General features: G+C 36.7%; 1 protein-coding gene and 1 pseudogene across 1 annotated transcript; both read left to right on the top strand.

The window, feature by feature from the left end:
- Window positions 1–709: 709 nt before the first annotated feature.
- On the top strand, window positions 710–3002 carry LOC113349862 (phosphatidylinositol transfer protein 3-like). Its single transcript, XM_026593901.1, has 6 exons — window positions 710–873; window positions 1223–1307; window positions 1597–1773; window positions 1925–2023; window positions 2118–2363; window positions 2468–3002. Exons 1-6 carry the CDS (start codon window positions 731–733, stop codon window positions 2756–2758), a joined length of 1041 nt encoding a protein of 346 aa, XP_026449686.1. The 5' UTR covers window positions 710–730; the 3' UTR covers window positions 2759–3002.
- A 9491-nt stretch (window positions 3003–12493) lies between these two features.
- LOC113352452 lies at window positions 12494–22582 on the top strand (annotated as a pseudogene).
- Window positions 22583–22683: the final 101 nt, after the last annotated feature.

The following is a 22683-nucleotide window of genomic DNA, read 5'->3' as shown; positions in this document are numbered from 1 at the left end:
GGATCCTTCCAACAGTTGAGGAGGACCATTAACCTTTTTGAAGGCCGTTGCTTAAAAAAAAAAATTGGACTCGGAAAAACAAAGGGCCAATTACATAATGGTCATACTTTTTATAATTCGGTCACAAAATGATCATACTTTTGTAATTCATTTACAAAATGGTCTTTTTCCATCCGATTAAACACTTTTGAATGAAACGGTGTTATCTTTTCCTAGTTAACTAATTGGTTGAAGCGGTGGTGATGAAGCAGTGGTGGTGGTGGTGAAAGCTTAAGAATCTCTACTAAACCCCGAAGGGGAAGCGGTGAACCCTTTGGGTGAATGCGATTTTACGATCCTGAATGCAGTGTAACGATATGTAAGCGGCACCACCACCACCTACAAATAGCACCACCGTCAAAAAATCATAATGAAATCAAAAGTTAAAATTGTGTATGGAAGGATAAATACGAAGGACACATGGTAATTTCAATAACATATTTAACTGTGAGTCACCACTTAATTTTCTTGATCATTTTGTTAATAGTTTGTAACAATAGGATGTTTTTATGAATCGGATCCTGATAGTAGGACTGTTTATTTTTCAAAAACAAATCTGTTGTCCGACTAAATTGGAGAATTTCTCCCAAAAAAAATAGTAACAAGTACGTTGTGTATTATTAAAAGGACAAAAACATAACTACATAGCACATACTACCCCTCCCTGGCCTTTACTAGTCTAACTAAACCCATGCTTCTGCTGCTGTCTCTCTCTGGTACTCTTGTAGTTGTAATCAACTCAACTCAATTGACTTTTTACATATTGGAATACCACACATTCATTCATTTTCAATTCTTTCGATCGATTGGAGATATTTTCCTCCAAGGGATTCTGTGAGTGATCCTCACTTCTTAAGTCGTGTTACTTTTATGTAGATTGTTTCTAGTTCGTTTTTCGTTAGATCTTGATTAATTTTATCTCGATTGTTGATTTAAGTAAGTACTATGATGAAAGATCGCTAATTTTCTGGACAAGGAACCGAATTTGATATATACATGACTATTTTATTTCTTTCTCTAAACTAAAAATTCTAAGAAACGTAGCAGAAAATGGTGGAACGAATAACACTTGGTTTCAGATGTTAAAAGAGTTTTTTTTTATACAACCAAAAATATGAATTTGAAAACTAAGATTCCCAGAGGTTTTGACAATTTTAATTTGTCTTATGCTTGCTTGTTTCAGATTTGAAGGAGCAGTCATGATGTTTTGGAGAAAGAATTCCCATAAGGAGAATGAATGTGTTCATCAGCTTCAGGCTGATGAAAAGGTAATCAGAATAACTTCTTTATTTATTCTCCACTCATGCTAGGGGAAACCCCATATCTGATTCAACCTACATCAATCGATAAACTGGCTTTGTATTGACTTTCGCGTTGCTATTTTCTTCAAATTAATGAAAATTGCAGACTCTTGCACTTGCTGAATATGGGACATTTGCTCATTGCAACACTCCCATGTTTAGGGTATCTGCATTTAGATTTAGCAGTTGTGTGATATCAATTGCAGTAGGGCTCTATGTTATCTGAAAATAAGCAAACTTATTATTCTCTAAGCAGGTCAATGAGCTAAGAGCTGCTATGGGGAGATTAACCAAAGCCAGTGAACACTTCTGCACCGATGCATGCTTGAAAAGGTATCTGGAAGCTCGAAACTGGGACGTAGACAAGGCAATGAAAATGTTAGAAGAGACAATTCAGTGGAGGTCAACATTTAAGCCTGACAGTATCCGTTGGGTAAGAGGTTAAACATTTTTTTTCGTACCTTCAATCTTTTTATTGTTTATAGTACTTGTTAAGCTGTAAGATGCTTAACAAATAACAACAGAGAACAAACACTGATTCACGTAAGCTTGCACTTAGACTGTTAATGTATTTTGGTTATCAGAATGACATCGCAATTGAAGGTGAGACAGGCAAAGCATACCGAGCAAATTTTTTTGATCGACAAGGGAGAACTGTTCTTATACTGAGACCGGGAATGCAGGTTCTGTAGTAAACCACTCTAACTCGCACAAGTTAAGCATGGGCCTTTTGATGGATTATGAGAAATTAACCTCATGATATGACTTGTTTTGCAGAATACAACAGGATGTGAAAATCAGATGCGCCATTTAGTATATCTCTTAGAAAATGCTATTTATAATCTTCCCAAGGATCAAGAGCAGATGGCATGGCTAATAGACTTCACAGGATGGTCAATGAGCAATGCTGTGCCAGTTAAAACTTCTAGAGAGACTATTAACATTTTACAGAACCACTACCCCGAGAGACTAGCTGTAGCATTTTTGTACAACCCTCCAAGGATATTTGAAGCAAGTTGGAAGGTCTGAGATCTACTCTCTTTTCATTACATCTCTTTGTGAAATATTTCAATCTTAATTTTCTGCTTCAATCTTCCTCATTATATTCTGCACAATTTCCTATACAGATTGTGAAGTACTTCTTGGATGCAAAAACATTTGCAAAGGTGAAATTTGTCTATCCAAAGAACAAAGATAGCGTGGAGCTTATGAAGACATATTTTGATGATGAGAACCTTCCAGCTGAGTTTGGTGGAAGAGCTAAATTGCATTACGATCACGAGGAATTCTCAAGATTGATGAACGAAGATGAAGCAAAAGCTGAAAGAGAATGGAAATCGGAGAACAGTAACGGTCACATTAACAACGGGAAACCAGAGGTGTGTCATGAGTCAGCCATTGCACTTCCAGCTAGTTGAGCAGTTCATCTATCAGATTGCTGCTATGGTAAAACAAGTTCTAATCGAGTTCACTACCTCCTATTTAGCAGTCACAATCTTAGCTAATCATACATGTTATACACAACACTGATGATGTAAAAGTGTAATAATAAATGTGGATTCGAGGTTATATTTTCTGATAGAATAACAAGGAAGACTTGTCCGAGGTTATTGGTAAAAATTCATCTATAAATTTCTGTTTCCTTCAAAAAAAAAAAAAAAATCTTCCCGGTCTGTGACTGCATTTTGATGATTCCTTTTGTTTTTCTGAATGCTCATGGTATCCACAGTTATTTGTCCCCGCCATATTCAGGAGCGACTTACTAGGAATTTTATGATGAGAATCTCATGTATACGAAATCCTGCTTACTCATTGGGTTTGAATACTTTTTTCAACATGGTCTGTAGTAACATTAATTGGCTTACCTTTATTACAGTTGTATATAACTGTTATTACAGTTTCCGTTATTCTGTTGGATGTCTGAGATTGATACACGTGTTAATCATCTATTGTTGTCTACATATAAACTCTGTATGGATATTTCTTTGAGATATCTTTTCTGTTTCTATCAATATAATACTTTCTTTCTTTTTTTCTGTGTAACTATGGTATCAGATGAGAAATCCTAAACTCTGATTTCTCAAGGTTTGATCTTTGCTGCTTCTGCTTCTTCTTCTACAATCTTCTTTCTTATCATCTCTCTTATTTTCCTTCTTTGTTACAGTATTCGAATCAATCAATTTCTTCATTCTAGAAATTCTAGATGTCATTCTCAAATTTTCTTGATTCTTTCTTTAAGCTTTCTTGATATTTTTAATGGAAAATCCAACAGCTAACTCGATCTTTAAAATTCCTTTTAATCAATTAACCAGTATTGTTCAATTAAAACTCAAAGATGATAATTTTCTCATCTGGAAAGCTTTGATGTTACTTGTAATTCGAAAGTTCAAGATCATGAAATATCTTGATGGTTCTTCTGAGTGTCCACCTCAATTTACAAATCTTGCCAATGCAAATAATGGAGTAGAGAATCCATTGTATACAGATTGGATGGATGAAGATGCGACAATTATGATGTGGATCACCTCAACAATTTCTGATGTTGTTATCTCTTATTTTGCTACTGCAACATCTTCTTATGAGCTTTGGGAAGGTATATCTGATCGTTTTGCTCGAGTTTCTTCTACTCATTCCTTTTAATTGAGAACAAAACTTATGAATATCAAGAAAGGAAGTTCTACTATTGCTGCTTATACTAATGAAATCAAGACCATAACTGATCAATTGGTTGCTACTGGATCTGTTATATCTGATGCTGAGATTGTAGTGGTTACTTTAGGAGGTTTAACTGCTGATTTTAATTCTTTTGCCACATCTGTGAGAATGAGAAATCCTCCTGTCTCTAGTCTTGAATTGCATAATTTGCTTCTGAGTGAAGAATTAGTTATTAACAGTAAGATTGCAAGTACTTCTATTGAATCCACCAATCAAGCATTTTATGCTTCTAATTCAAACAATGGTAGAGGAAATTCAAGAGGGTTTCACAGGGGAGGTCGTAATTCTTACCATGGTAGAGGATTTGGTAGAGGTGCTGGTATTCTACCTTCTCCTGCAACAACTACAACAACTTCTTATCCTACTTATGTATCAAGACCTCCTTCTTTTGGCTCTACATCCATTTCTTCAGGGGAAAGACCAACATGTCAAATATGTCACAAATATGGACATGCTGCTGATGAGTGTTGGAGCATGATGAATTTCTCCTATCAGGGAAGAAATCCTCCAAGAAATCTACAAGCAATGTTTGCTTCTGCAAATATTATGGGTCAAAATCCTTGGTATGTTGATTCAGGGGCAACACATCATCTAACTTCTGATCCTTCAAATATTGCTTCAACCTCTTCTTGCAATGGTGGTGAGTCTATTACTACAGATAATGGACAAGGTATGCCCATTGTTACTTGTGGTTCTTCTAATATTTCAGTTCCTCATCAACAGTTCAGATTACATAATATACTTCATGTTCCTTTAGCTACACAAAATTTAATTTCAGTACATAAATTTGCAAGTGATAATAATTGTTCCCTTACTTTTACTGGTTCTGATTTCACTGTCAAGGATATACAATCTCAGAGGATATTGTTTCAAGGGCCCAGTAAAAATGGATTATATCCATTGACATGTGACATATTACCTACTTCAACATCAACAGATTCTCCATTTCATCCTTCAACACCAACTACCACTGCATGGCATTGTGCTAAAGCTACTACAACAACTTTGCATAGAAGGCTAGCACATCCTTCATTTCAAACATTTTCTAGACTTTCTAGACTCATAAATGTATCAGATTTTACAAAGAAACCTCAATACTGTACTGAATGTTTGTTAGGGAGATGTCATAAGAAACCTTTCTCTATGTCCATGTCTGTTTCGCAATTTCCATTACAACTTCTTCATATGGATGTGTGGGGTCCTGCACCAGTTTCTTCTGTAAATGGATTCAACTATTATGTTAATATCATTTATGATTACACAAAGTTTTGTTGGGTTTTTCCTTTAACTCTGAAATCAGATTTTAAGCAAATTTTTGTTCAGTTTAAGGCTAATGTGGAGAATTTTTTGAATCTTAAAATAAAAATTATAAGAACAGATGGTGGTGGAGAATTTGTCAACAACGGCTTGAAGACTATTTTAGTTAATACTGGGATTTCATATGAAATTACTTTTCCACATACACCTGAGCAAAATGGTGTTGCAGAGTCAAAGCACAAGCATTTATTGGAAATTACAAGGACTTTCTTAATTCAATCTGGTTTATTTTTGGACTACTGGTATGATGCTCTATCAACTGCTAATTACATCATTAACAGATTACCTACTAGATCATTGTCATTTGATGCTCCTTACAAAAGATTATTTCACAGAGAACCAGATTATTACTTTCTCAAAACATTTGGTTGCTTGTGCTTTCCCTGGCTAAAACCTTATACTTCTAATAAACTTCAACCAAGAAGTGATAAATGCATCTTTATAGGTTATAGCTCTCAAAACAAAGGTTATAGGTGTCTAGATCCTACAAATGGCAAGGTGTTTATATCCAGACCTATAGTTTTTCATGAAGACACTTTTCCTTATTCATCAATGCAGAATACTTCTTCCACTGATACAGTTTTACTGGATTTTCCTCTTACACCTGCTACAATTGACATAGTTACTTCTTCTCCATCTGATACAACTATCACTACTTCTGATATAACTGCTACTACTGTTGATACTATTTCAACCATTACTTCTAATTCTGCTGATACTATTTCAACTATTTATGTCCCTTCTTCAACTGCTACTTCTACTTCTAGTACAACAACAACTAATGATTTTATCTCTAGTCATTCTATGCAAACTAGAGCTAAGAGTGGGGTTTCTAAACCAAAAGTTTATCTAGAAACAAAGTATGCTTTATCATCTGCTCATTTATCTCATCTAGAAGTTCAGACTCCAACTTGTTTTTTTCAAGCAGTTAAAGTCCCAGTTTGGCAAAAAGCTTTGCAAAAAGAACATACTGCGTTGAAGAATACAGATACTTGGACATATGTTCCACCCCATCTTTCTCAAAACTTAATTGTCTGTAAGTGGGTTTTTAAGATCAAGTATAACCCAGATGGAACCATTGAAAGACACAAGGCCAGGCTTGTTCCAAAGGGTTTTCATCAGTTAGAAAGATTGGACTACACTGATACTTTTAGTCCAGTTGTCAAACCTGCTACAATAAGGTTAGTTCTATCACTAGCAGTTAATTTTCATTGGCAAATTAAGAAACTTGATATCAGTAATGCATTTCTTCATGGAGACTTAAATGAAGAAGTATATATGACGCAACCTCCTGGATTTCAAGATCCAGATCATCCTGATTATGTGTGCAAACTCAACAAATCCTTGTATGGATTAAAGCAAGCTCCAAGAGTTTGGTATGAGAAATTATCAGATGCTCTTATTTCTTTGGATTTCATACCATCTCTTGTAGACTCTTCACTGTTTGTTCAGAAAATTGGTTCTCAACTAACTATCATCTTAGTTTATGTGGATGATATCATCATTACAGGGAATAATTCTTCTCATTATGCTTCAATTATTTCTCATCTCTCTACTTTGTTTCCAGTTAAAGGCTTAGAAAATCTACATTACTTCCTAGGCTTGGAAGTTAAAAGGAACAAAAATGGTTTGTTTCTTTCACAAACCAAGTATGCATTAGATTTATTCAACAAGACAAACTTAACTAGTGTCAAGCCTTGTTCAACACCATGTCCTGCTTCTTTCAAGTTGAGTGCCTGGTAGCTCTCTAAAAGAGTCACAAACTATACCTGCAAGTGCACAGGGTCTAGTGTATAGAACAGGGCAAGCAGGGTCGAACCACAGAGACTTGGAGTGTGCAAATTAAAGAAGTGCTAAATTATTCTAAGCTATGAACAAGACAGTGCAGTGAGAACAATGAGAAGGCAGTAAAGAGAAAAGCAAAGCCAAGAGGCAGTGAACAGGGCAGTGAAGATGATGAGTGAGCAAAGCAGGAAGAATCAAGGCAATGTAACAAAAACAGTGACAGTGACCAAAGGTCATAGGCAGTGGGTGAGCAGTGGTGAAAGCAAACAAAGCAGATGAGCCTAAGGCAGTGAACTAAAGAATCAAAGAAACAAAGAAAAATTCAACCAAAACAGAACATGGGAAAGAAATTGTGGATGGGAATGAAGTGTATGGAGATGGATGAGAATTCCCTTCACCTAGCTAGTTTGCCTAGGTCAGGTTTTTGTCATATGGCTAGTTAACTAACCTTACAGCCTTAGCTAACCCCTAGTATTGGCTGTCTGTTTAAGGCACAACCAATCACAGACTAACTAGGCAGTGGATTACTAACTAATGTATCTAATTAACCCCTTAGAACCACCACTGACCCCTAGCATTAGTGGTCTTCTTACAGCACCACTAATCACAAGTCAGTTGGGCTTTTAGGAATCTAACTAGCCTAAGCTATTTTGAGTTCAACAAAAACTATCCTAATGGCTAACCATCATGGTTCAGTTGTCTTCTCTGAGGTTTAAACAGGGAAAATACATGATCATGTGTAGAAACAATACAAACATGCTAATTAACACAAACATAACATGACAGATGGATACAAAACATCACAGGAACAAACATCACACACAGAACACAACAGGATATTACACTAAACATGAACACAACATGAACAGCACAAAAATGATCATTAACAGAACTTGGTTCTGGACACACTGGCTAATCCAGGCATGAATCTCTCTTCACCTAATAGTTCCCCTTTTATACCCAAATTATCAAATTAGGGTTTACACCCATTTTCCCCAAAAATCTCCAATCGACAGTACAATTAGGGTTTCCCCTTTTTCTAGTGTTCTGGGTCTAATTTTTCCCATAACCCTACTCTCATCCTCTCCTAAGCAGTTCTATTACATCAATTGGGGTTTTCTAGAAAAACCCTAAATTATAAAGAAAATTAGGGTTTTCAGACTTGGGAGAAAATTACCATACTCTTCTGATTTCGTTGTCCCCTCTGCGATTAAGCTCATACCCATGCTTCCACTTGCATATGCGCTCTTGAAACACGCCTCAATGTTGTCTTCTGATGGAACCATAGTTCTGTCTTTCTAGGTTTTAGCGTCTGATGGAGAAGCTATAACCGAGGAAGAGAGAAGTTGAGGTTATGGTCGAGGCGGTCGGTTTTGGGAAGGTGGTGGTGGCAGAACTGTGGAGGTAGGAGTGAAGGCTGGTACGGTGGAGGCAGGAGTTGCAGTTGCAGCTCTGCAACTGTCGGTGAAGATGGGAAGAAGAAGAAAGAGAAGAAGAGAAATGGAATGGGTAGTTCTCGATGGGTTTTTTAGGGTATGGGATGTTCTGGTGTGAGTCGGGTTCATCAAGAGATGATGTTTCACGAGCTGGGCCATCGGATCATTAAGTTCAGATGGAATCGAACGGCTTTAAGGAAGGGGATGGAAGCGACCGTAGGATTTTTTTGGTACAACTAAATAGACGCATCCAGATGGAGTTAGTTGTTGTAATGTGTGTCGGGAGCTTCGGATCTTGATGACCTAAAATGCAGCGACCATTGGATTGTTGAGATGATCGGATCGGACGGCTGGAGAGGGAAGCGGGTTTGGATATTGGGAATGAGTTTGGGTAGGGGTTTTGGATCTTGGGTATGCCAAGCCCATATCTTCTTTAAGAACACTTCTTCTTCTTCAAGCCCACTTCTAATTGATCCGGCTCTTGCAAACACCAATCTTCGCTTCCTCCTAGCGGGAGTCTTTGCCGGTTCTATGCTCTTTTCTCTCCGCAACTCATCCAAACTTTATTTATTACCTAAAAATGCAAAATTAAGTAAGAAAAATATTTATTCTTGAAAACAATGAAAATACAGAATATGGGATAAAATGTAGAATTAATGCATAAAAGATGAGTTAAATGCCAACAAAAAGGGATAAATATATACAATATTTGGCACTCATCAGTGCCACAGAAGGGGAATTACTATCTAATCCTACATAATATAGGTCTATTGTTGGATCTTTGTAGTACCTTACTTGGACAAGACCTGAAATCTGCTTTGCAGTCAACCAAGTATGTCAATTTATGCACTCTCAAACAACTTCTCATTTAACTGCAGCTAAAAGAATTGTAAGGTACATTAAGGTCACTCTTGATCATGGATTGTTGTTTACAAAGGGTCTCACTGCTCTACAAGGTTGTTCTGGTGAAGATTGGGCTAGAAGTCCTGATGATAGGAGATCCACAAGTGGATATTGTGTGTTCTTTGGTTCAAATCCTGTCAGTTGGAGTGCTAAAACGCAAGTAACAGTTGCCAGATCCAGCACAAAAGCTGAATACAGGGCTTTGGCTTCTACATCTACTGAAGTTGTTTGGCTTTGTCAACTTCTCAAAGACCTTCATGTTTTTCTATCATCTTCTCCAACCATTGTTTGTGACAACAAAATCTCCATTGCTCTAGCTTCAAATCCTATGTTTCACAGTAGAATGAAACATTTAGCTTTAGAATTCCACTTTGTCAGAGAATTGTTCAGTCTAAATCTATATAGGTTGTTTATATCTCCACTTTAGATCAGGCTGCAGACATCTTCACCAAAGGACTTTCTGCACCTCGTTTTGAGTTTCTTAAACACAAACTGAATATTCTTACACCTCTTTAGTTTGCGGGGTGGGGTGGGGGGGGTGGGGGGGGAGGGGGGTGGGGGGGAGGGGGGGGGGGGAGGGGGTGGGGGTTAGTAACATATTGATTGGCTTACCTTTATTACAGCTGTATATAACTGTTATTACAGTTTCCGTTATTTTGTTGGATGTCTGAGATTGATACACGTGTTAATCATATATTGTTGTCTGTATATAAACTCTGTATGGATATCTCTTTGAGATATCTTTCCTGGTTCTATCAATATAATACTTTCTTCCTTTTCTTCTGTGTAACTAGTCTGGTCTGATCATGGCCTTGGATAGACTTTTCAGATTTGATAATAGGTCTGGGTAAATACTGATAGTTGTAATATCAAAAAATAAAGAAAAGAAAAACATTATCCAAAACAACAGCAATAATTGCTCCTACTAACCACTAACCGGTAAGCAGTGGACACTGGACAGGTAATATCTTAACTCCCCCCCCCCCCAAGTTTGGAAGGAGGCAAGGGTAACTAAAGAGTCATCAGAGCTTCTCTATCTAGGTATGAATGTCTCAACTATATCTTTCACTTGTTTTGCACTTCGAGAGAAATTGAGCATTTTGTTAGTTTCATACTTAAAGGATGTTGCAGCTTGGATAGTCGTAATGTTTTGGTGAAGATATTCACACAAGAAGATTGGGTTATTTGATGAGAAGGTATCTTACATCACTGTGGAGTGTGGTAGTCTCAAAGCTTTGTTTTCATTACTTCTCTGTAGATTGCAGTGCTTATTCCTCACGACTTATATATAGTTACATACAGAAAATGAAGCATTAAGCACTTCATCGCCTACTTCGAAAATCACCAAATCTTTTGTCTTGAAACAGGTAAATGAGCTAAAAGCTGCTTTGGGGCACTAATCGAATCTAGCGATGCTTAATGTACTGAGGCATGCTTAAAGAGACATTTAGAAGCTCGGTATTATGACATTGTTAAGGCAAAGAAGATGGTGGAAGAGAGAATTCAGTGGAGGTTAACATTTAAGCCTACCGATATCCATTGGGTAAGCTTAACTACGTATTTACAACAATTTGCGGAGAAATTTATCTTTGTAGTTTGCTACAGTTAGACTGTAGTAACATATTGATTGGATTACCTTTATTACAGCTGTATATAACTGTTATTACAGTTTCCGTTATTTTGTTGGATGTCTGAGATTGATACACGTGTTAATCATATATTGTTGTCTGTATATAAACTCTGTATGGATATCTCTTTTAGATATCTTTCCTGGTTCTATCAATATAACTTTATTCCTTTTCTTCTGTGTAACTAGTCTGGTCTGATCATGGCCTTAGATAGACTTTTCAGATTTGATAATAGGTCTGGGTAAATACTGATAGTTGTAATATCAAAAAATAAAGAAAAGAAAAACATCCAAAACAACAGCAATAATTGCTCCTACTAACCACTACCCGGTAAGCAGTGGACACTGGACAGGTAATATCTTAACTCCCCCCCCCCCCCCCCAAGTTTGGAAGGAGGCAAGGGTAACTAAAGAGTCATCAGAGCTTCTCTATCTAGGTATGAATGTCTCAACTATATCTTTCACTTGTTGTGCACTTCGAGAGAAATTGAGCATTTTGTTAGTTTCATACTTAAAGGATGTTGCAGCTTGGATAGTCGTAATGTTTTGGTGAAGATATTCACACAAGAAGATTGGGTTATTTGATGAGAAGGTATCTTACATCACTGTGGAGTGTGGTAGTCTCAAAGCTTTGTTTTCATTACTTCTCTGTAGATTGCAGTGCTTATTCCTCACGACTTATATATAGTTACATACAGAAAATGAAGCATTAAGCACTTCATCGCCTACTTCGAAAATCACCAAATCTTTTGTCTTGAAACAGGTAAATGAGCTAAAAGCTGCTTTGGGGCACCAATCGAATCTAGCGATGCTTAATGTACTGAGGCATGCTTAAAGAGACATTTAGAAGCTCGGTATTATGACATTGTTAAGGCAAAGAAGATGGTGGAAGAGAAATTCAGTGGAGGTTAACATTTAAGCCTACCGATATCCATTGGGTAAGCTTAACTACGTGTTTACAACAATTTGCGGAGAAATTTATCTTTGTAGTTTGCTACTGTTAGACTGTAGTAACATATTGATTGGCTTACCTTTATTACAGCTGTATATAACTGTTATTACAGTTTCCGTTATTTTGTTGGATGTCTGAGATTGATACACGTGTTAATCATATATTGTTGTCTGTATATAAACTCTGTATGGATATCTCTTTGAGATATCTTTCCTGGTTCTATCAATATAACTTTCTTCCTTTTCTTCTGTGTAACTAGTCTGGTCTGATCATGGCCTTGGATAGACTTTTCAGATTTGATAATAGGTCTGGGTAAATACTGATAGTTATAATATCCAAAAATAAAGAAAAGAAAAACATTATCCAAAACAACAGCAATATTGCGCCTACTAACTACACTACCACTACCCGGTAAGCAATGGACACTGGACAGGTAATATCTTAACTCCCCCCCCCCCCCCCAAGTTTGGAAGGAGGCAAGGGTAAGTAAAGAGTCATCAGAGCTTCTCTATCTAGGTATGAATGTCTCAACTATATCTTTCACTTGTTGTGCACTTCGAGAGAAATTGAGCATTTTGTTAGTTTCATACTTAAATGATGTTGCAGCTTGGATAGTCGTAATGTTTTGGTGAAGATATTCACACAAGAAGATTGGGTTATTTGATGAGAAGGTATCTTACATCACTGTGGAGTGTGGTAGTCTCAAAGCTTTGTTTTCATTACTTCTCTGTAGATTGCAGTGCTTATTCCTCACGACTTATATATAGTTACATACAGAAAATGAAGCATTAAGCACTTCATCGCCTACTTCGAAAATCACCAAATCTTTTGTCTTGAAACAGGTAAATGAGCTAAAAGCTGCTTTGGGGAACTAATCGAATCTAGCGATGCTTAATGTACTGAGGCATGCTTAAAGAGACATTTAGAAGCTCGGTATTATGACATTGTTAAGGCAAAGAAGATGGTGGAAGAGAGAATTCAGTGGAGGTTAACATTTAAGCCTACCGATATCCATTGGGTAAGCTTAACTACGTGTTTACAACAATTTGCGGAGAAATTTATCTTTGTAGTTTGCTACTGTTAGACTGTAGTAACATATTGATTGGCTTACCTTTATTACAGCTGTATATAACTGTTATTACAGTTTCCGTTATTTTGTTGGATGTCTGAGATTGATACACGTGTTAATCATATATTGTTGTCTGTATATAAACTCTGTATGGATATCTCTTTGAGATATCTTTCCTGGTTCTATCAATATAATACTTTCTTCCTTTTCTTCTGTGTAACTAGTCTGGTCTGATCATGGCCTTGGATAGACTTTTCAGATTTGATAATAGGTCTGGGTAAATACTGATAGTTGTAATATCAAAAAATAAAGAAAAGAAAAACATTATCCAAAACAACAGCAATAATTGCTCCTACTAACCACTAACCGGTAAGCAGTGGACACTGGACAGGTAATATCTTAACTCCCCCCCCCCCCCAAGTTTGGAAGGAGGCAAGGGTAACTAAAGAGTCATCAGAGCTTCTCTATCTAGGTATGAATGTCTCAACTATATCTTTCACTTGTTTTGCACTTCGAGAGAAATTGAGCATTTTGTTAGTTTCATACTTAAAGGATGTTGCAGCTTGGATAGTCGTAATGTTTTGGTGAAGATATTCACACAAGAAGATTGGGTTATTTGATGAGAAGGTATCTTACATCACTGTGGAGTGTGGTAGTCTCAAAGCTTTGTTTTCATTACTTCTCTGTAGATTGCAGTGCTTATTCCTCACGACTTATATATAGTTACATACAGAAAATGAAGCATTAAGCACTTCATCGCCTACTTCGAAAATCACCAAATCTTTTGTCTTGAAACAGGTAAATGAGCTAAAAGCTGCTTTGGGGCACTAATCGAATCTAGCGATGCTTAATGTACTGAGGCATGCTTAAAGAGACATTTAGAAGCTCGGTATTATGACATTGTTAAGGCAAAGAAGATGGTGGAAGAGAGAATTCAGTGGAGGTTAACATTTAAGCCTACCGATATCCATTGGGTAAGCTTAACTACGTGTTTACAACAATTTGCGGAGAAATTTATCTTTGTAGTTTGCTACTGTTAGACTGTAGTAACATATTGATTGGCTTACCTTTATTACAGCTGTATATAACTGTTATTACAGTTTCCGTTATTTTGTTGGATGTCTGAGATTGATACACGTGTTAATCATATATTGTTGTCTGTATATAAACTCTGTATGGATATCTCTTTGAGATATCTTTCCTGGTTCTATCAATATAATACTTTCTTCCTTTTCTTCTGTGTAACTAGTCTGGTCTGATCATGGCCTTGGATAGACTTTTCAGATTTGATAATAGGTCTGGGTAAATACTGATAGTTGTAATATCAAAAAATAAAGAAAAGAAAAACATTATCCAAAACAACAGCAATAATTGCTCCTACTAACCACTAACCGGTAAGCAGTGGACACTGGACAGGTAATATCTTAACTCCCCCCCCCCCCCAAGTTTGGAAGGAGGCAAGGGTAACTAAAGAGTCATCAGAGCTTCTCTATCTAGGTATGAATGTCTCAACTATATCTTTCACTTGTTTTGCACTTCGAGAGAAATTGAGCATTTTGTTAGTTTCATACTTAAAGGATGTTGCAGCTTGGATAGTCGTAATGTTTTGGTGAAGATATTCACACAAGAAGATTGGGTTATTTGATGAGAAGGTATCTTACATCACTGTGGAGTGTGGTAGTCTCAAAGCTTTGTTTTCATTACTTCTCTGTAGATTGCAGTGCTTATTCCTCACGACTTATATATAGTTACATACAGAAAATGAAGCATTAAGCACTTCATCGCCTACTTCGAAAATCACCAAATCTTTTGTCTTGAAACAGGTAAATGAGCTAAAAGCTGCTTTGGGGCACTAATCGAATCTAGCGATGCTTAATGTACTGAGGCATGCTTAAAGAGACATTTAGAAGCTCGGTATTATGACATTGTTAAGGCAAAGAAGATGGTGGAAGAGAGAATTCAGTGGAGGTTAACATTTAAGCCTACCGATATCCATTGGGTAAGCTTAACTACGTGTTTACAACAATTTGCGGAGAAATTTATCTTTGTAGTTTGCTACTGTTAGACTGTAGTAACATATTGATTGGCTTACCTTTATTACAGCTGTATATAACTGTTATTACAGTTTCCGTTATTTTGTTGGATGTCTGAGATTGATACACGTGTTAATCATATATTGTTGTCTGTATATAAACTCTGTATGGATATCTCTTTGAGATATCTTTCCTGGTTCTATCAATATAATACTTTCTTCCTTTTCTTCTGTGTAACTAGTCTGGTCTGATCATGGCCTTGGATAGACTTTTCAGATTTGATAATAGGTCTGGGTAAATACTGATAGTTGTAATATCAAAAAATAAAGAAAAGAAAAACATTATCCAAAACAACAGCAATAATTGCTCCTACTAACCACTAACCGGTAAGCAGTGGACACTGGACAGGTAATATCTTAACTCCCCCCCCCCCCCAAGTTTGGAAGGAGGCAAGGGTAACTAAAGAGTCATCAGAGCTTCTCTATCTAGGTATGAATGTCTCAACTATATCTTTCACTTGTTTTGCACTTCGAGAGAAATTGAGCATTTTGTTAGTTTCATACTTAAAGGATGTTGCAGCTTGGATAGTCGTAATGTTTTGGTGAAGATATTCACACAAGAAGATTGGGTTATTTGATGAGAAGGTATCTTACATCACTGTGGAGTGTGGTAGTCTCAAAGCTTTGTTTTCATTACTTCTCTGTAGATTGCAGTGCTTATTCCTCACGACTTATATATAGTTACATACAGAAAATGAAGCATTAAGCACTTCATCGCCTACTTCGAAAATCACCAAATCTTTTGTCTTGAAACAGGTAAATGAGCTAAAAGCTGCTTTGGGGCACTAATCGAATCTAGCGATGCTTAATGTACTGAGGCATGCTTAAAGAGACATTTAGAAGCTCGGTATTATGACATTGTTAAGGCAAAGAAGATGGTGGAAGAGAGAATTCAGTGGAGGTTAACATTTAAGCCTACCGATATCCATTGGGTAAGCTTAACTACGTATTTACAACAATTTGCGGAGAAATTTATCTTTGTAGTTTGCTACAGTTAGACTGTAGTAACATATTGATTGGATTACCTTTATTACAGCTGTATATAACTGTTATTACAGTTTCCGTTATTTTGTTGGATGTCTGAGATTGATACACGTGTTAATCATATATTGTTGTCTGTATATAAACTCTGTATGGATATCTCTTTTAGATATCTTTCCTGGTTCTATCAATATAATACTTTATTCCTTTTCTTCTGTGTAACTAGTCTGGTCTGATCATGGCCTTAGATAGACTTTTCAGATTTGATAATAGGTCTGGGTAAATACTGATAGTTGTAATATCAAAAAATAAAGAAAAGAAAAACATTATCCAAAACAACAGCAATAATTGCTCCTACTAACCACTACCCGGTAAGCAGTGGACACTGGACAGGTAATATCTTAACTCCCCCCCCCCCCCCCCCAAGTTTGGAAGGAGGCAAGGGTAACTAAAGAGTCATCAGAGCTTCTCTATCTAGGTATGAATGTCTCAACTATATCTTTCACTTGTTGTGCACTTCGAGAGAAATTGAGCATTTTGTTAGTTTCATACTTGAATGATGTTGCAGCTTGGATAGTCGTAATGTTTTGGTGAAGATATTCACACAAGAAGATTGGGTTATTTGATGAGAAGGTATCTTACATCACTGTGGAGTGTGGTAGTCTCAAAGCTTTGTTTTCATTACTTCTCTGTAGATTGCAGTGCTTATTCCTCACGACTTATATATAGTTACATACAGAAAATGAAGCATTAAGCACTTCATCGCCTACTTCGAAAATCACCAAATCTTTTGTCTTGAAACAGGTAATGAGCTAAAAGCTGCTTTGGGGCACTAATCGAATCTAGCGATGCTTAATGTACTGAGGCATGCTTAAAGAGACATTTAGAAGCTCGGTATTATGACATTGTTAAGGCAAAGAAGATGGTGGAAGAGAGAATTCAGTGGAGGTTAACATTTAAGCCTACCGATATCCATTGGGTAAGCTTAACTACGTGTTTACAACAATTTGCGGAGAAATTTATCTTTGTAGTTTGCTACTGTTAGACTGTAAAATACAACAATTAACTGGATGACCGCTTCCACGGTGAGGACGGTCGTCCGAAGAAAAAAGGAAACACTGCTGTAATTGGACTGTAAATGAAAACTTGTGCCTAAAGTGAAAGTATCACTTTTCCTGAAACGGAGGGAGTCCATCGTTTTATTAGTTGTGATAGAAAATTGGTTGATACATAAACCAAAATATGTTATTGCATCATTTGTGGTGGTTTGCATAATGATTATAAAATCAATTTATGAAAATTGTGCCTAAAATGATAAATACCTCCGAATTTTTCGTAAAAACTCTAAATTTGATATTGTTGTTTGTACTCATCACGTAGATTCTTTTAAAACCTTTCCAACGATATAAAATTTGTAAAATTTCAAGGAACGGATTTTTAGATATGTTATATATTAAAGTTTGGTTGCCAATTATACCCTTAAAAAATAGGATACTTAAGGAATTATAATACAATTTGATACTAATATCAACTTACTCTTGTTTTTTAGTTTATTTACGAAAATGTCTAATACCTTATTGTCCTTCCTTTTTGGTTTATTTATGAAAATCTCCAATACCTATGTGCCCTTCCTCTTCGGTTTATTTATGAAAATATCTAAAGGAAAAAAAGAAAATTTTGATTCAGAGGGCAGTGTCGTCCTTTCATAGTTGAACCAAATCCAATCTTTTGTGTCAATTGGAAAAAAAAAAAGTCACGCTTCACATTGACACGAAGTCACCATATATAAGGTCCTCCCTCGGTTCGCTCGGTCGGACCAATTAACCGAAAACCAAGATTGACTCGTGACATTTGGACTAACAGTGCCAAATGTGATTTGCCATCAGCAAGATGTGGCCATTGAAGGTGAGAGCCCCCGGCTACGATGTGGTTGGGACACATACAAGTATGTGACTCCTCTTTATTTTTTTGACACCTATTCAACTAAAAAAACTGTCCCCCAAATCCTCTTAAATTTTCTACTTTTGGAGAAAAAGTAGGAAGTTAAGTAAAGAAAAAAGAAATACAATTAGGTAATGAAACTGCTTTTCAAAATTTTTTTCTTACTTTATAAGATGTGTCAGCATTTAAAGAAGGACCACATATTTGAAGTATGTAACCCGACCACATCATAGCCGCACCGAAGGTGAGACGGGCAAAGTTTACCGGGCAAATTTTCATGATAAGACATGGAAGGACTGTTTTGTAATGCGACCAGGAAAACATGTCGGTAATTTGAGCAACTTTCGAAGGTTTTCTCATCAAATATTGGTAAATTGACATAAATGCATGCTAACTTGTTTCACAAAATACTACAGGGGATGAAAATCATATACAACATCTAGTATATCTCATTGAGAGCAAATTTTATGGTGGAATCCATCCTATTCCAAGTGAGGAAAAATTGTGGAATGTCAAGTCTAGTGGTTTCCAAATTGATGTTTTCCACGAAAAATCCAAGCAGTGTTCCATGGTTTCGTGGGAGGTCCCGTGGAATCCATACCAGCGCTAATCAGATTAGCGTAAAACGTTATTCAGAATAGTGCACTAGAAGACAGAAAACGCTGATTAGAATAGCACACTAGAATACGGAAAGCGCTAATCAGAATAGTGCTCAACGATATCTAGAATAACACTTTTTATTTTATCCGTAGATTTAAAACGAGCCCTTGAAAATCTAATGGCTGAAAAAAACGCTAATCTTAATAGCGTAAAGCGCTATTCTGAATAGTGTTTTTCTAGCTCTATTCTGATTAGCGTAAAACGCTATTTTTATTAGCGTTTTTGTTGTTCCACCACTACACTTGCACTTCCATCCACAATTCCAAATGTTGAGGTGGTGTGGAAGATGGAAGATGGAACTCATCCACCATAAGACTTGCTCTGAGAATAGCATCTGTAACCTTCCTAATGATCAGGAGCAGATGCGTGGCTACTAGACTTCACTGGATGGTAGCTACCAACAATGTACCCATCAGAACTGCTAAAAAAACTCTAAACATTATACAGAATCACTACCATGAGAGGATTGTCGTAGCATTTGTGCACAATCCCCCAAAGATTTTTGAAGCATTTTGGATGGTTTGACCACTATATTTTAACTAATTTATTTCGTAATCACAGTTTCCCTTATCTTCCTCCTGAAGTCTCTGAGAGTAACTGCAGTGGTGCGAGTATAACCAAAGAGCAAAAACAAAAAAAAACTTGGTTTACTCTGTTGTGCCACGCTACGGTAGTAAAATTTGGTCGAGCGAATGTAATACATCCGCCTGGTTCAAGCGCGGTTTAAATGTTCGCCTCCTATCAGGTTCACTTTATACCCTCGCCCAACTTTATACTTATTTTTGATTCAAACGTAAACATAATCTTCGCCCCACCATCATACGAATGTTAAACTTACGCCCCACTATAAACGGACAGTATACCTATGCTTGGTATCAAATGTACTTTTAACTTTCGTTCGACCAAATATAGTTTATGTTTGGATTTCAGACCAAATATACTCCGATTTTTAGTTTTACTCCACTTTTTGCTCTTTACTTTTAGTTTTACTCCACTTTTTAGTCTTTACTCCGTTCCACTACGTTTAGTTTCCGGACCAAATTTTTAGTTTTGATCGTCTATTGTGGACGCTCTAAGAACTGCGAATTTATCCATGCAGATCGTCAAGTACTTCTTGGATCCAAAGACTCCGATAAGGTAAAATTTGTGTACCTACAGAACGAAGATAGTGTGGAGCTAATGAAGACCTATTTTGATGACAAGAACCTTGAAAAAGAGGGGGTACAACAACCACACCCAATATTTTGATTAGCAATCTGTATGGACTAATTCGAATATACTTTCAAGAGAATCAACTAGACTCAATCTTAATAAAGTAAATCAAAGAGTTATATCTCTTTTTCTTGATTCAATTCTTACTCAAGCAAATAGAAATCTGCGAGCCTAATTGAATACAATATAAATCACTTGAACGGTACCAAATACCAATGTTCAAGTATCAATCAATTTCAATCAACAACCACAGGTCGTATTTCCAATTGATTGAACTAACGCACAACCTGTGATATTTCAATTATATAACAAAATATAATGCGGAAAAGAAATAACACAGACACCAAAATTTTGTTAACGAGGAAACCGCAAATGCAGAAAAACCCCGGGACCTAGTCCAGATTGAACATACATTGTATTAAGCCGCTACAGACACTAGCCTACTACAAGCTAACTTCGGTCTAGACTGTAGTTGAACCCAAATCAATCTCACACTGATTCAAGGTACAGTCGCGCTCCTTACGTCTCTGATCCCAGCAGGATACTACGCACTTGATTCCCTTAGCTGATCTCACCACAAACTAAGAGTTGCTACAACCCAAAGTCGAAGACTTTAATAAACAAATCTGTATCACACAGAAAAGTCTACGGTAATAGATAATTATGTCTCGCACAAAAATACCTACAAGTTTTTTTCTGTCTTTTGATAAATCAACGTGAACATGAACCAATTGATAACCCGGACTTATATTCCCGAAGAACAGCTTAGAATTATCAATCACCTCACAATAATCTTAATCGACATGGCGAAAGAAGATATTGTGAAATCACAAACGATGAGACGAAGATGTTTCTGATTACTTTTATATCTTTCCTATCGGAGATAACAATCTCAAGCCAATCGTTACGATTGTACTCAACACGATAGAATATGCAAGATCAGATCACACAACTACGAGAAAGTAGTATCGGTCTGGCTTCACAATCCCAATGAAGTCTTTAAGTCGTTAGCCTGGTTTACAAGAAGAAACCTAAGGTTAAAGGAGAATCGACTCTAGCTAATACAACTAGTATCACACATGAGGTGTAGGGATTAGGTTTCCCAGTTGCTAGAGTTCTCCCTTATATAGTCTTTCAAATCAGGGTTTGCAATCAATGTTAGCTTAGTAACAAAGCATTCAATATTCACCGTTAGATGAAAACCTGATTAGATTCAAGCTAATATCTTTCAACCGTTGGATTGAAAACTTAGCTTGTTACACACAAATGAAATGCACGATTTTAGGTTTGTGTAACCGTACCCAAACATGTACAATTGTTGGTTCAACAGTAGTTAACCAAATGGTTAGCCATATGAGCACTTTCATATCAACCATATTCTTCTTCACCATAACTAGTTCAAATGACTCAAATGAACTAGTCAGAGAGTTGTTCAATTGTATAAATCTTATATAACTACACAAGACACAATCGGAGCAAAAACGATTTGATTCATTCGATTCGATTCATGAACTTTATAACCACAGTTAGCAATTTGCATTCCTTAGTTAATATAAATATAAGTTCACAAATAATCGTCCTTAGATATAACCAACTCAAGTTCGCAGACTTAGTTCGCATACTTAAGTTCCCGGAAGGAGTTCACAAACTCCAGCAGATATTCTCGGGATGAGAACCTCCGCCAGTTCGCGGACTGGGTTCGTGGAATGAGTTCACAGCTCTTGTTCCGGTTTTCCTAATCAACAAAGTACACATACTTTGGTTCAAGGAATATGGACTTATACATATATGTGTTGCTTGCCACGCAATGCTTATATCCAACATTGGTTATATAATCTAAACTCTCATTTCAATCATTGAAACATTCTTAGAGGACGTTATATAGTTGTTCTTCACAAACCATTTTTCGTCAAAGCCATTTTCAAAGTGATTGAAACATAACATGGCTTTCATCACTAGGTAAAGATGAACTTGGCCAAAGCGAAAGCTTACCAACACATATTTCGAGAAATAGATAGGCGAGATAAACTCGGCTCGAAATAGCAAACGTGTATAATCAAAGTCTATACAACAAAACGACTTTTATCTCAAGATAGGAGATAGAGTAGATAGACTTTTGAGTGATAGATAAGTTCAAGTCTCCACATACCTTTTAGTCGATGAAGTTCCACCAGTTCCTTGAGTAGTTCTTCGTCTTGTAGGATGATCGCCATGGAATTCTTGAGTTCAACTACACTTTCTATCCTAGTCCGAGACTTAGTTATAGTAGAGTAGAAATCAAGACTTATAGTTTTGATCACTAACATTGAAAAACATGCTTGAGATAGCAACGCATGCGAGTTCGACCGAGCAGTGCTCTAACAAACCTCCCAACTGAGTTTGGTGGACAAGCTAACTTGCGATATGATCATGAAGAGTTCTATAAATTAATGGTCAAGGAAGAATTGAAAGCTACAAGGGAAAGGGAATTAGAGAAGATGGAGCACACTAACAATGGCAGTCTGAAACCAGAGGCGGCTCAAGAGTCCGTCATTGCTCCTGCATCTAGCTGACCAATTGATATCATATTCAGAATGCCCCTACCCTAGAACAGGCTGTGACGGAGTTTCAGGACTCTGATTTGATATGGTAATGGGATTTATGCCATCGTATA

This window comes from Papaver somniferum, chromosome 2, assembly GCF_003573695.1.
Source record: "Papaver somniferum cultivar HN1 chromosome 2, ASM357369v1, whole genome shotgun sequence".
NCBI classification, from domain to species: domain Eukaryota; kingdom Viridiplantae; phylum Streptophyta; class Magnoliopsida; order Ranunculales; family Papaveraceae; genus Papaver; species Papaver somniferum.
This window is presented reverse-complemented; position numbering and strand designations above follow the sequence as displayed.